The sequence below is a fragment of the Fulmarus glacialis genome, unplaced genomic scaffold, assembly GCF_000690835.1.
Source record: "Fulmarus glacialis isolate BGI_N327 unplaced genomic scaffold, ASM69083v1 scaffold25223, whole genome shotgun sequence".
Classification (NCBI taxonomy): domain Eukaryota; kingdom Metazoa; phylum Chordata; class Aves; order Procellariiformes; family Procellariidae; genus Fulmarus; species Fulmarus glacialis.
The window spans coordinates 33,807-48,349 of NW_009202723.1; the positions used below are offsets into that span (position 1 = coordinate 33,807).

At 56.6% G+C, this 14,543-nt stretch overlaps 1 protein-coding gene across 1 annotated transcript in view; it reads left to right on the plus strand.

Moving 5' to 3' along the window:
- The window catches only part of ITGB3 (integrin, beta 3 (platelet glycoprotein IIIa, antigen CD61)), a gene marked incomplete at its 3' end in the record, with an annotated part of 19,648 nt that extends 5,416 nt beyond the window's left edge, over window positions 1–14,232 (plus strand). The window contains exons 2-13 of the mRNA XM_009574407.1: window positions 379–464; window positions 4,835–5,027; window positions 7,081–7,333; window positions 8,279–8,441; window positions 9,070–9,231; window positions 9,389–9,484; window positions 9,692–9,781; window positions 10,164–10,298; window positions 10,779–11,208; window positions 13,473–13,695; window positions 13,890–13,990; window positions 14,113–14,232. Coding sequence (XP_009572702.1) covers window positions 379–464; window positions 4,835–5,027; window positions 7,081–7,333; window positions 8,279–8,441; window positions 9,070–9,231; window positions 9,389–9,484; window positions 9,692–9,781; window positions 10,164–10,298; window positions 10,779–11,208; window positions 13,473–13,695; window positions 13,890–13,990; window positions 14,113–14,232 — 2,052 coding nt within the window. The remainder of the gene's footprint in view (window positions 1–378; window positions 465–4,834; window positions 5,028–7,080; window positions 7,334–8,278; window positions 8,442–9,069; window positions 9,232–9,388; window positions 9,485–9,691; window positions 9,782–10,163; window positions 10,299–10,778; window positions 11,209–13,472; window positions 13,696–13,889; window positions 13,991–14,112) is intronic.
- Window positions 14,233–14,543: the final 311 nt, after the last annotated feature.

Genomic DNA, 14,543 nt, shown 5'->3' on the forward strand with positions numbered 1-14,543 from the left:
GCCCTCCCTGCTGCCCCAACACGTCTGCAGGGAGGCACAAGGGGACATGTGCCCCCCCGCCAGCTGTGGAGGCTTCACTCCAACACATGTGTGACATTGCAGGGATGGGGGGACCCTTTAAGGAGCTGGCAGGTGGGAAATGATGCTCAGTCCTGGGCAGGATGAAGCCCAGCTGGTACCAAGCTGGGGAGGTGGTTATAAAAGGGGCAAGGAGGCAGCACCTGGGGTTTGGTGCTGGGATAAGAGGTTAGAGCAGAGCCCTGGGGAGGATGGGGGCTGTGTCTGCTCATGAAGCTGTTGGCTGAGCACTAAGACTTCAGCACACATGTGGATTTTGGGCTCTGCAGGTTGTAACCGCTCTCTGTGTTGCTATTTCAGGGGGTAACATCTGCACCACCCGCGGGGTGAACTCCTGCAAGCAGTGCCTGGCCGTGAGCCCCCTCTGCGCCTGGTGCTCTGCAGAGGTAAGAGCTGGGGGGCGGCTGAGTTGGGCTGAAGCACGTCCCCGAGCAGGACAGGGGACGTGTAGGAAGGGACAAGCCTGTGGGCTGTGGGACGGGTGCTGGTCCCTGTGTTACAGCCACAAGCTTGGTCTCCATCTGTTCCCACCGTGTCTAAACACATTCCTCGGTGGCATCTGGCTCTGACCACAGCTCGAGATGCACATCACGGGGCTCGGGCTGCCCGTTCCTGCCATGCTCCAAAAATCTGCCCCTTATCTGGGTGCGTCGGCGGGAGCTACATTGAGCTGGCTGGGAAATGTTGATGTTTCCACTGGGAATTCACTTTGTCTCTCAAAAAATGTACATTTGAAAACCTAGTTTACTTTTGGTTTGATTCTTCAAAACCCATTGTAAAGCTCTGGCTAAAGGAGTTTAATTGCTGGAAGGGCTGGAAAGGGAAGGGGGCCTGGTGGGAGGAAGAAAAAATACTGATTAGAAGTTAAGGTTTGGGTTGAAAAACCTTTTTTTCATTGGAAAGAGGGGGGAAGGAAGACAAGGTGCCTGGTTTTGGTTACTGAGCTAAAAAGGATGCGAGAGCTGAGCTATGGCTTTAAAATCACCCTGTTTGGGTGGGTGAGAGCCTCTAAGATCTGCCAGGCTCCCCTCCAAAACTGCTGCCCTGGGGGTTAGTCCGTGGGGCCGTAAGAAGAAGGACTTTCCCAACGTGATGGGAGAGCAGCCCCAGGGCAGAGACAAGGGGAGGTGAGGCTGGGATGGGGAGAAGTGATGAAACCTCCTTCAGGGCTTCACAGCCGGGAGCAGTTCCCCCTCTGGCAAGGCTTTTCTTGCTTTCTGCTTCTCCATTGGTGAAACCCTGCGGTTGTGCCCGTGGTGCCCACTGGGACTGGGAAAAGACCTGGGAAAAAGTAATCCAAGCTGGAAAACGCTGTTGGATCGTGCCTGCATGGCCTGATGCTTTGGGGTCAGTGCGTATCCGGAGGGGATGCCTCCGCCTGCTGTCCCCATCAGATACCGCCAGGATCTCGGTGTGCGGTGTGAATAATCACAGATTATTCTTATCTTCTTCAAGGAGTGGCTGAATTTTGCAGCGTGATAAGGGGCCTCGCTCCCCTCTCCGGAGGGGGAACAATCCGGCTGGGCTGGGCTCGCTCCTTCCCAGCCGCCTTCCTGGGCCGGGCTGGTGTCTTGACGCTGCAGCGGGGGCTGTGATGGGGTTGGGTTTTTTTTTCTCCACATCAGCAAAGGTTTCCAAAAAAGGCAATATTTCCAGTGCTGCTCAGGGCTGTGCTCATGGACAGACGTGACAAGCAGCGAGGGAGCCGTCCCGCTGCCAGCAACCAGCCCCCGGAGAGCCAGGCTGTGCAAACTCTGCTCAGCAACTCTGCCTCCAACATCTGGACCACATTGTCTTAATTTAGCAAATGAGGTTTTTTTCTGTGGGTTTGTTTAATTTCCCTGGGGTGGGGGAGGTCTCTGATACTGCCCCCCCCTTTTTTTAAAGGGACAGTGCCCTTATTTGCGCTCCTTCTGCTCCCACTGCAGCCCTTTCCCACCCCTGCTGCCTTCCCAAGGAGCCAGGGGTTATCAGTTACTCCTGCTCCATCCTGGCTTTGGACAGGAGAAGGATTTCATTGCGGTTTCTTGTGATCACTGACCCCACCAAATGCTGATGCAGAGGAGGATTGAGTTTTATTTATTTTTCAGAGACCTTGACCGCTCTTACCAACAAATAGACATGCCCATCCACTCACTTTTCCTTTTGGAAAAAGTCAGCCAAGCCTTAACACTGAGACATGGCTCTCAAATCACTTTGGAGATTATTGCAGCAGATCTCCCAGGGTCTCACCCACCCAAAATGTCACCTGCTCTGGTTCCCTTGGAGGAAAGGTGGAGGCAAGGCTAGACCAGGGTTTGATTTAGAGAAGCTGCTGGAAAGTTTTAGCTTAATCTGTGGAGGCATCTGTGCTTTGGGTCTTCCCAGGAGCTCTCCTGCAGAGAAGCTGATGCTGTGTGTGGTTGCCTTCGAGATGAAAACGGAGATGCCCTGGGGATGTGTGACTTCTCGCAGCCTCCCCACCCAGCAGAGAGGGAGCTCGGGGATGGAGCTGGCTCTGCCAGCACCCTGCCTGACCCTGCCCTCGCTTAGAGGGTTTGGAGGCAGCAATCGGGGGATAAAATCATCCGGTTTCCCATCCTGGAGGGAGCTTGAGCAGATGCTGAGCTGAAACCTCCTTCCCTGCAGCGGGACAGAGGTGGTCAGAGGGGAGGTGGAGCTGGGGAGCATCTCAGCCAAGGGCTGCGGGATGGCGTGTGATAGAGGAGGTGGGAACACGTACACGCACCCCGCAGCATCTCTGTGATGGGGAGCCGATGCTGTCAGGGCCATGCTGATGGGAAAGCAGGGTTTGCAGGGTGTGTCCCAGTGGATGATGTCCCTGTGCTGTGAGTTTGTCACCAGCAAGCCTGGGCTGCCACCGGGTCGCTCCTACCTGGGGCTGTGTCCAAGTCGCTGAGTCTGCAAGTCTACGGGGGCGGGGGAAATAGACTGGGGTCTGGGGGCTGCAAGAGCCTCGTGGCCAAATGCCCCATCGATGGCACAGTAACTTTTTCCTTTGCCTTCTGCAGTAATTTTGTTGCTGGGGAGGCTCCTGAGAGTCCTGAGTCAATCATGATGTTGAGGGCTCCAGGGAAAGGGGAAGGATGCAGCCCTGGGGTTAAATAGCTTCTCCATGGAAATCTCACAGTAGGAATGATGCTGTTAATCCCAGAAGGTGCTACATGTCCTTTGAGGGCCTGGGAGTCCCTCTGGATTTCCAGGTATCACCCAGTGCCACAGTTAAAAACCTGTCTGCCCAGCCTGCTTTTCACCTGCATATCTTTCCAGTGATTTCCCCGCCTGGGACAGGAATGTAGGTGATGATTGATGGGATCTGGATAAAACCAGGCACCTCTTCCCACAGCGGGGAGCCCCGTGGGGCAAGCCTGCGGGGTGGGTGGATGCGAGGGAGCTAATTCAGAGGGATGACTTGTCTTCTTCACCGACAGCCTGCTGTCCAGGCGGTGAGGGTGGGAGCGGGAGGCCGTGGGGGAGGAACACGCCTGCTGATGTGTTTTCTGGCTATCGCTTGGCCACTGTTTCCAGAGGGCTGTAGGCCAGCCAGTTTGTGCTTTTCCACTTGTTTGCTTAAAACGCACAAATTCATTCCTGGGTTCAGCCAGCCTGAACCTGGGGGAGCCGATATCCTGGATGGGGAACCTCTGCAGTGCTGGGAGGCTGCAGTGTTGGGGTCCAGCTTCCCAGCAACGGGGAGGGAGCGCAACCAGCCGCACCGGGACTTGTGCCACCCTCCTTTGCTGCAGGGAAAGGCTGTGCCGGTCTGCTGCAGGACTTTGTATGTAGAAAGATTTGGGCTGTAGGAGGGAGATGGAGAAACCCCTCGGAGGGGAGGGTGGCTGCTGCCTGGCGACAGCAGATCCTGGCAGTGTTGGGCTGGGAAAGAAATTCTTCCCATATTTGTCTTCATGAGAAACCGAAGGGACGGGAGCCCTTCTGAATGCGCCGTGATAAGGGCGAGGAGCCGGGAGCTTTCTAGGAAAGGAGGGACGGGGCTGGAGCCCCACCGTGACTCCACACTTTGTGCTTCCTCCCCCTGACAAGCACTTGACGGCTTCTCCCGCAGCCTTTTTGCTCTTTCACTCCTTTTTTGGTTCTTTCCCCCGGCCGGCTCCATCCGGCAGGAAGCTGGAGAGCTGGAGATAAGCCTGAACCATTCTCGGACAGGAACCGAGTGCCGCTTCATGCGATGGGCTCACCCGCAGCAGGGCTGTTCCTTGTTCGTGGTGGGATTTCTAAGGGCACGTGTCAAGAAAATTGAGGGGAAAGGGGGCTCATCTTTTGCCAAACTTTAGAAAATAATAAAAAAAGTCCTAGACTCTACCCCTCACCCCCAGCCTGCCATGTTCACATCCCACCTCACCCTCTTCTAGCCATCCCGAGTAGACGGGCTTTCCTTTTAGCTTTGCCAAAAAACAAACCAAACCTGAGTCTCCAGCTGGCAGGAGTCAGGAGGGAGTTTGGCAGGGATAAATTATCCATTGCTCCTTGGCAGGAGTTGCTGAGCTCCCCCGTGGAGCACAGCAGACCCAAACCTGCTGTGAGCCCCTGTGGGACTTGCTGATCTTGGATCCCCTCTGTCTGTGACCTCCCTCGAGCAGAGACCGTGTCCCCCAAATAGCCTCTTATCCTGGTCTTGCATTAGGTGTGATAAAGCAGGGGCTCTCCGGGGAAAAGGGGGCCCTCTCTCTTCCTCTCGGCATAACTCCGGGGGTTCCTGGGGGATCTGGCTGCTGATGACATCCCTCTCCCGCAGGTCTTGGCGCAGTCATCCCCTCGCTGCGACCTGCACGCCAACCTCCTGCAAAACGGATGCGGGCAGGAGTACATCGAGTTCCCCACCAGCACCGTAACCATCCTGGAGGACCGACCCCTCAGCACCAAGGGCTCGGGGAGCTCCACCACCACCCAGATGATCCCCCAGAAAATACAGCTGAACCTGCGGCCAGGTAAGAGCCCCCAAACTGCTGTGGGAAGGGGAGATGCAGTGGGAATAACCCAAAGGGCTCAAGCGATGAGAGAGCCATCACTCTGCCTCGCTGGCCAAGGCTGTCTCGTGTCCACTGGGGGCAAGGCCAGGCTGCACCGAATCCTCCGGGAACATCCCTAATGGGCAGACAGGCTATCTGCAAGCAGATTTCTGCTGTTCAGTCTCTTGGCTCAATCCTGTGGTATCCCAAGGGGCAGGACGGGATGCGACTTCAACAACGCACAGGCTTATTTTATAAAGCCATTTAGACCTTAGCCACTGCTGCTGCACTCTGAATGCTTTGGTGGAAGTCAGCTCATGTCTAACAAGCCGTAGAGCAGCTGGCAGGGTTGGACTGCCAACAGGTCTCTGTAATTTCCCAGGCTCGTTTCAGCCAGGCAGGCTGGAGCCAATTAACTGTTATGGTTGTTTGCCAGCATTGAGGAGTTTCAAGTGATGCCAAGCAGGAGGCAAAACTAACGGGCGTCACTCGCCCAAGGTCACAAAACTGGTTTGGGGAACGTGGAGCGAGTGGTGCCATCACCGTGCGCTGCCCCACATATAGCCCACCCCTGGCCATCCACTCATGGATGAATCTTCCAGTCTCATCAGGAACAATTCTGGTTCCTTGTACTCATTAAAGCCCTGAGGCCAGATATCGGTGGGTGATAGCACATGGCATGCTGTGCACATCCCTGGGCCTGGCCAAGAGGAGTCCTGACCCATCTGAATGACAGCACTCTGAAGTGTCCTCATGCAATGGGGACATGTAGCTGCTAAGTGGCCCTTGCTCTATTTAGGTCTGAAAATATTTGGCAGGAGGCAGGTAGGTGAGCTGCTCTGGAGAGGAAGAGAGGCAGTGTGCAGTGCCGTAAGTCCCTGTTCCCTGGAAGCAGTAGAAGAAAACCCCAGCTTGATACCATTTCTGCCCAACCAAGAAGGCTTGGCACGAGTCATCTGCCTTGACTCATGAATCAAGACCAAATGCTGAAGGATATAAGTAGGGCAGGTCACAGCCCATGTCCCACAAGCTCAGAGTCCTCATGGTTTTAGCTCAAGGAGAAACAGATGCTCTCAGAGCACAAAGTTGGGACCCCTGACTACGTGGCGGTGCTCCAGCAACGCAGCTGGAGGGGGGATGGAGCTCTTTGGGCTCTCGTAGATTTTGAAACTTTCTCCATCCTAAAAGTCAGAATGTGACATGCAGATTTAGAAGGAAATATGAAAACAACAATTTAAGCTCAATTAAAGCTTTTTTCCTCAACATTTGAGGTGTTCGGAGAAGGCTGCAGCTGTGCCCCAGCTTACATTTCAAAGAAGCCGTTTCAAAGAACAGCAAGAAAGAACCTTTGTCTCCTTTAAAAAGCAGAAAGAAAAGGTCAACCCTAAGTGTTTTCAGCACTTTTGGTTTTTTTCCCCCCAAAGTGCAAAAGTCATCGAAACTGGCCTGTTCCCCAGAAGGTTCTGTCTAAGGAGGTTTTTGTTTCAATGGAAAACATTTCACCAAAAATTTCCCAGAAGGGGCTGGGAGGAGCCAAGAGGAGAGGGAAGGAACAGGGTTGGGGGAGGCCCTGGGAGGTGCTCAGAGTCCTTGGGAGCTCAGAGAAGCCCGAAGCAGCCACGCAGCCCCCTGGTAATCCCCGTAAGACCTGCTGCCCACACGCTGGGTGGTTCACTCACTCCATCCAGCATGTGTTGGTCATATTGTTCATGCAGGACAGCTTGGGGGGTCAGCTCTGAGCAGGAGGATCTGCTCCTGTCCTGGTAGTGAGAAGTTTGGAGAACAGGAGCCATAAGCCACATTTGCCATCTCCAAGGGGTGCACAGGATATCTCCCGTGCAAGCACCCTGCCCTAAGGGCTTTGCCCCTCTATGTCTGTTTAACTGTAATGTTCTCCTCCCAGCAGCTTTAAACCATCTCCTTGGGTTCCTAGTGATCCCGTAGGTTGACTTTCTCCCTAGTCCTGTGATAAGACCCCTTTGCTCCTCCTGGCAGAGAATCTCTCTCATTCTGCTGCCCTGTCACATTACAGATGACTCCCGGATCTTTCGTGTCCAAGTGCGTCAAGTGGAAGACTACCCCGTGGACATCTACTACCTGATGGACTTGTCCAACTCCATGAAGGACGATCTGAGGAACATCCAGAACCTGGGCACCAAGCTGGCCAGCGAGATGCGCAAGCTCACCAGCAACCTACGCATCGGCTTTGGGGCCTTTGTGGACAAGCCCATTTCCCCCTACATGTATATCTCTCCTCCGCAAGCCATCACAAACCCTTGCTATGAGTAAGTCCCAGGCTGAAGGAGTCCTTTAAGGGCCAGAAGTTAATGGAACGGGGCTGGAAATCCATAGCAATGGATTTCAGCAGGGAGTTGGGTGCCTGGTTTTGGGCAGGGTTTAAGCTTTGCTGCACTGCATGTGCATGCCCAGAGAAGGGCAACGAAGCTGGTGAAGGGCCTGGAGCACAAGTCTGATGAGGAGCGGCTGAGGGAACTGGGGCTGTTTAGCCTGGAGAAGAGGAGGCTGAGGGGAGACCTCATCGCGCTCTACAACTACCTGAAAGGAGGTTGTAGCCAGGTGGGGGTTGGTCTCTTCTCCCAAGTAACCAGCGATAGGACGAGAGGAAATGGCCTCAAGTTGCGCCAAGGGAGGTTTAGACTGGACATTAGGAAAAACTTCTTTCCTGAAAGAGTGGTCAGGCCTTGGAACAGGCTGCCCGGGGAAGTGGTGGAGTCCCCATCCCTGGAAGTATTTAAAAGACGTGTAGATGAGGCGCTTAGGGCCATGGTTTAGTGGGCATGGTGGTGTTGGGTTGATGGTTGGACTTGATGATCTTAGAGGTCTTTTCCAACCTTAATGGTTCTATGATTCTGCTGGCACAGGGAGGAGGAGCAGGTCTAAACTTTGAAGTATCATTGTCACTGAAAAGCTCTTAAGGAAACAATTTTCCACCATTTTTCAGGAGAGATGTTGAGGCTCAAAGAAAGTGACTGCTAAAAATCCCAGCAGGACAGAGGCTGGGAGCTGACCTGAGCCCAGCATCACTAGAACATGTGATTGATTTTTAAAAGGTCCTTCACCAGCCTCCGGCTGTGTCCTTGGGCTCTTGGGGTGGTTGGGTCCCTCCAGCACATCCCAAACAGGACCATGGGATGTGGGATGGCTGCAGGGCGGGATGGGAGCTGGAAGAGCCCTGTGAGCCTCATGCCCTGACTGCTCTCCTCCTGCAGGATCGGGGAAACCTGCCTGCCCATGTTTGGCTACAAACATGTCCTGTCGCTCACGGACGAGGTGACTCGCTTCAACGAGGAGGTGCAGAAGCAGAGTGTCTCACGGAACCGTGATGCACCCGAGGGCGGCTTCGATGCCATCATCCAGGCCACCGTGTGCGACGTAAGGGACAAGAAAGCCTGGCTGGGACTGGGAGAGGGTCATCAGGTTGGGCCTGGTGGGTTGGCAGGGACCACCCAACCCCTCCAGGACAAAGCCATAAGCTCTGTGGAGCTGCTGTAGGGCTGAGACCTGGACAGGGTGAATGTTCAACAAGGACATTTCTAGGCCAGTAGCCAAGGCAAGGGAAGAGCAGGACCCTTGTGTGGTCCTGGGAGGAGAGAGGAGCAGAGCAGGTGTTTGGGGACTGATGATGATCCCATGTCAGCCCTGCAGTAACCAGCCCAGAAGGGACATCTTCTCCTGTGCCTGCACCTTGCTTTTGCTGGAGATGGGAGGGGTTGCATCCCTCAGCCATTAAGCACCTTGATTAACACTCTAGCAAATTAAAACCTGTCTTTCACCTGTACAAGCAGCCCATGCCCACCTGCCAGGTTCCACAGCCCACCCCCCCACACACACAGCACTCCCCTGGGGGACGGATTGCCCTCGGTTCCTTCTGCAGTGGCAGGTTGGTCCCTACGGCCAAGCCGTGACCCGGGGTGGCAGCGAAGGCAGCAGCGGGGTGCTGGCACGTAGGGCTGCCCTCGGCACACGCTGCCACACGACTGGGAGCTGCCTTTCACGGTAGGAGAAAATAGGCTGGAGGAACGACGCTTCCCACCTGCTCGTCTTCACCACGGACGCCAAGACCCACATCGCACTGGATGGCAGGCTGGCTGGCATCGTGCAGCCCAACGACGCCCAGTGCCACATTGACAAGGATAATTTCTACTCGGCCTCCACCACGCTGGTAAACCCTGACCCACACGTGGGGTTGGGGAGCCTGGAGCTCCTGTTGAGGGTCCCCATGGGATGGGATAGGTGGTCCAGCCCTGGTTGGAGAGCATGGGGGGACCAGGGCGGTTGGGGGTACATGTTCCCAGGGTATAGCCTCTCTCCTTCCCCAGGACTATCCCTCTCTGGGCCTGATGACCGAGAAACTCTCGCAGAAGAACATCAACTTGATCTTTGCTGTGACGGATACAGTCGTGGGCCTCTACCAGGTAACAGCTGCTGTGCAAAGCCAGCTGGGGGGCTGGTGGGTCCCGAGGAGCACCCTTTGCAGCTGGCCATGGGTGGCCAGATATAACCCAGTGGCCTTCTGTCCTATCAAAGCTCCTTGGGAAGCTCCCATGTGCCCAGACACAGTTTGGCTCAGCTGTGGCACGTTTACCCCTCGCAAGCAGACCATGCTTATGATATTTCTCCAGAACTACAGTGAGCTGATCCCAGGCACAACTGTGGGCACCTTGTCCAGAGACTCCAGCAATGTCCTGCAGCTCATAGTGGACTCGTACGGGGTGAGTATGCAGTGTAATGGCCCCACAACAGCTCTCTCCCTCCCAAAATAGCCACTGCTTCACACTGCAAGCAGCCCACACAGATTTGGCAGCTCCCCCAGCTCCGAGCATCCTCCCTGGACCAGCTGTGAGCATCTGCCTCCACTCACGCATGTGGGGACCCCGGGGAAGGGAGGTCACCACGTTCGCTGCCAACCCCTTCCCATCCTCGAAGGCATTTCCCTGTGGGGAATGACGTAGCAGAGTCCTGAGAGACTCGGGGCACTTGGCTCCTTTCCCAAGTGCTGGGAGCATCGCCGCGGTGCTCGGGGAGACCCCTCCCTGGGACAGAGCCCTGCCCAGCCTGTGCTGTCTTCTTCATCGTTCCTCTCTCCTCCCCCAGAAAATCCGCTCCAAGGTGGAGCTGGAGGTACGTGACCTCCCCGAAGAGCTGTCCCTGGCCTTCAATGCCACCTGCCTCAACGACGAGGTCATCCCCGGGCTCAAGTCTTGCATGGGGCTCAAGATCGGGGACACGGTGAGGATCCTGTTCATGTGCCTGGTTTTTCTCCCCCTCTATGGAGCAGCGCTGCCAGCTCGTCTGGTGCTCTCCACCAGCACCGTCTGCTTGCCCCACCACCTCCTGGGTGACGCAGACCCTTGCAGGGCACGCCGTAAGCTCTTTGCAGTGGAGAGAGGGGTCCAGCTGGGTTGGTGCAAGGAGGAAAATGCTTTTATGAGTCTGCTGGATGCAAACTCTGTGGTCCTCTAGCTCAGCCCAGGCTGCTGGCCATAGTGCACGGACTTTTTGACTGATTTAGCCTGGTTACTGTGGCAGGCAGGTGCCCTGACCCAAACCATGCTGGGACAGCTTTGAAAAGCCCAGAGAGACCTGGTGGGTCCCATTTCTGGGCTGCTTAAGCTTGGGCATGGATGAGGAGCTGAGCCCAGCCTGGAGCGGGTACCCTGATACTGTGCCAGGGGTACTGACACCCAGATGTGTCCTCCTGCCCTCCAGGTGAGCTTCAGCATCGAGGCCAAGGTACGGGGTTGCCCACGGGAGCAGCAGAAATCCTTCACCATCAAACCCGTGGGCTTCAAGGACACCCTGACAGTGGTGGTGAACTTCAACTGTGACTGCTCCTGCGAGGGCCAAGCCGAGGCCAACAGCTCGTCTTGCAGCCAAGGCAACGGCACGCTGGAGTGCGGCGTGTGCCGCTGCAACCCCGGGCGCCTGGGCTCGCACTGCGAGTGCTCGGAGGAGGAGTACAGCCCCTCGCAGCAGGACAACTGCAGCCCCCAGCCGGGCCAGCCCCTCTGCAGCCAGCGCGGCGAGTGCATCTGCGGGCAGTGCGTGTGCCACAGCAGCGACTTCGGGAAGGTGACGGGCAAGTATTGTGAGTGCGACGACTTCTCCTGCGTCCGCTTCAAGGGCCAGATGTGCTCGGGTGAGTGCTGGGCTTGGAGGGGAGGCAGCTTAGGGCGTTTACACCAAACTCATGGATGAGGGAGACACCAACTATTTTGGGGCTTGTCCCATGCATTGTCCCCACCTCTGGCTTGCTCAGCCGTGGCACGCTCTTGGGCCCAGCCGTAGGTCTGAAGCAATGCTGGGGGGAATTACTCCCTTTTTGGCAGCTTGTATCACCTTCTGTGCCCAAAAGCCATGGCAGGGTGATGGGCTCTGAGGGTTAAAAGCAGACCTCAGTCCCTGCTTAGACTCAGGAGTCCCATTGGGGTGGGCACCCAGGGAAGCAGCTCTGGGGTATGCAAGGCAGGGACTGGCCAAACCTTGCTCAAATCACAGCCCCTCACACATCAGAAGTATTGTTCTGCAGGAGGAAACCCCAGGGTGGAGGAGAGGGGTGGGGAGAGGCAAGTTTTATCCTCCACCCAGCTCTTGAAGACTCCCTGTTGGCAAAAGAGGTGGGGAAGCAAATCTTTCCCCCCTCACTGGTCTTACAGCAATGGCCCTCCTGAATATTCATCTCTTCCATGTGCTACCAGACTCCAGCCCCGGCTGCTGCTGCTCTCAGTACTGGGGAGAGAGGGCCAGGTCCTCGGGTGCTCCTCCCACGCCAGGGACCGGGGAAGGAGCCCCTCTCTGCAAAACACCCGTCCCGGGTCCCAGGAGCGGTTTCACATGTCCTGATGGAGGAGAGGCCAGGGCCTCTTGCCCGTCGGGAACCCCCATCTAGGGTTTATCCCACCCATGTCTCCAGTAAGTGCTGGAGGTCTGAGAGAACCCCAGCGCTCTGCCCCATCTCCTGGTTTTTCAGGGGATGTGAGAGGCAGCGCCCAGGACTGGGGCATGAAGCTGTGGCACATCCCCTCCAGGAGCAGAGCACCCCAAAAGTGATTCAAGGCGGGGAACGAGAGAGGGGTAGCCAACCCCTTTCCTATCCCCAGCCTCCCTCCATGAGGCCAGGCGAGGTGGCTGCTAACTGCCAAAAAAGCCATCGCTTTACTGCTGCAAGCTCAAAAATCCCCAGGAAAATATCGGTGGCCAAAGCTGATCCCACTCTGCTGGAGCCCAGCCTGGGTGAGATGAAACCTGCTGGCCAGATGACACTCAGTTCTTGCTCCCCACTGTCCCCAAATCGAGTTTTTCGGACCCCACCTGCCCCCCAGCTCAACTTCATGGCTCACGGCTGCCTCTGTGCTGCTGGGATTGATCCTTTATCTTAACAGCCGGCTGATAACGGAGGTGGAAACGCTGGGGTTTTCCCCCACCCTGAACAGTCGGTGCCCTCGGGGAGCCGGGCGCCTGTCCCTGCTCCCACTACCTGTTTGCACAACGGCTGCCGGATCCGGCGGGTGAAGGGTGACGATGAAGCATTGCCCCCAGACTGGGCAAGCTGTTAATTAACCCGATCTGTCTGACCCTGCCAGCATCAATCCTGTCCCACTGAGCCACTTCTCTCCAGCCTCCCCAACTGTTTCCATGCCTTGTCACCCAGCGTGGCACTATTTTCCTGTGACTCAGTCCTAGTTCCTCATTAACAGGGTTACACATTTATTTCTCATGCTGGTGCCCCCGAGGCCGTGGCGGGGAGGGTGCCCAGCCGATCCCGCGCCGGGAGCCATTGCCGATGTGCCCCGGCGCACTCGGGGCTTGGGACGGGTCAGCGTGTTTCGGCTCCACGGCATTTCCACCACTCACCATGTCTTGTCTTTGAGCTGAAATCAAACCGCAATCCAAATAGCTCCAGGCTTTGGCAGGATTTGAGCACGCCTGTCTGTCTGATTAAACCAGTCTCGGCGAGCGTGCGGAGCTTGTGGGGCTTTTCCCAGCAGTCGGCTTTCCCCGCCTGGTCTGGGGCTTGATTTGGGGGGTTTGACCAGATGTGCTGACTCAATCTGAAATTAAAAGCCAAAGCCAAAGCTTGACTAGCTCAGAGACAGATCTGACTGAGCATCTCCAGCTGCTGCTGCCAACCTGCCAGAGCTGGGGCAGCTCAGCCTGAAATTCAGCAGCGTCTTCTTGTTTGGGTGGAATAAGGGGAGTGGTGGGGACATGATGAAGGTGTGAGCTGCCGTGTGTCCCACCCCAAGGATGGTGAAAAGGGGTTGTCCTGGGCAGCTGGTCTGCCTTGCCGTGCCCACGGAGGTGGAGCTGCCACTCTGGGTACCTGGGCATCCCGTATGGGTGACTGCTAACAAGATCCAAGGGGACACTTGAGGGTCCTGATGCCCTCTGGGTTGTCCCCAGGCCACGGGCAGTGCAGCTGCGGGGACTGTCTGTGTGACTCAGACTGGACCGGTGACTACTGCAACTGCACCACCCGCACCGACACGTGCATGTCCAGCAACGGGCTGGTGTGCAGCGGCCACGGCTCCTGCGTCTGCGGCAAATGCGACTGCACCCAGCCCGGCTCCTACGGCGACACCTGCGAGAAGTGTCCCACGTGCCCGGACGCCTGCACCATCAAAAAGTGAGAGAGGGCAGAGAGGTGGGACGGGCCGTACACCATCGGGGAGCCAGCAGCGGTGCTGGCAGGAGCTCTCACCGGCTGCAGCCCGGTTGGGTTGGAATTGCGACGATTTCCGCAGGCTGAGACCAAAAAGTGTGACCGTTTCCCTAGGGAGAGCATGGAGGAGCTCACAGTACCTCCCTCCTCTTCCTCAGGGATTGCGTGGAATGCAAGAAGTTTGAGCGGGGAATGCTGGAAAAGCAGCAGTCCTGCAGCCGCATGTGCCGCGACGAGATCGAGACGGTGCAGGAACTGGGTAAGAAAGGAGACCCGAACCCCTGCCCTAAAGCGTGGAAATGCAGGGGGCTGCATATGTCCACTTACCCTCTGCGTGTGCATCCCCTGGCGTGGGGGGGTCTGAGCACCTCGCTCTGGCAGGCGACAGGGGCAAGGACGCCGTGAACTGCACCTACAAGGACGAGGACGACTGTGTGGTGCGGTTCCAGTACTACGAGGACTCCAGCGGCAAGTCCATCCTCTACGTTATCGAGGAGCCAGGTAGGAACTAGCTGCCGTGGTCCGGCTGGGGGGATGCAGAGCATGCCGTGCTGGGTTTCTGTGCTAAATGTGTGGATTTCAAGTCCCCTCTGTAACTCTCACCCCAGCCAGGCTCGTGGGGCACCACGGTCGGGGACTGAGAGAGGTTCAAGAGCTGCTTTGTTCCCTGCTCCGTGCCACCGGTGCCGTGATTTCCTCTGTCTCACGTTTCCCCACCGTGTTGCTCGGTTATTTCACCCCATATTGAGGCCAAGGATGGGGGCTCAACCTTCCCACCGTCCTGATCCTGTTTCTGACTCCATGGGTGTGAT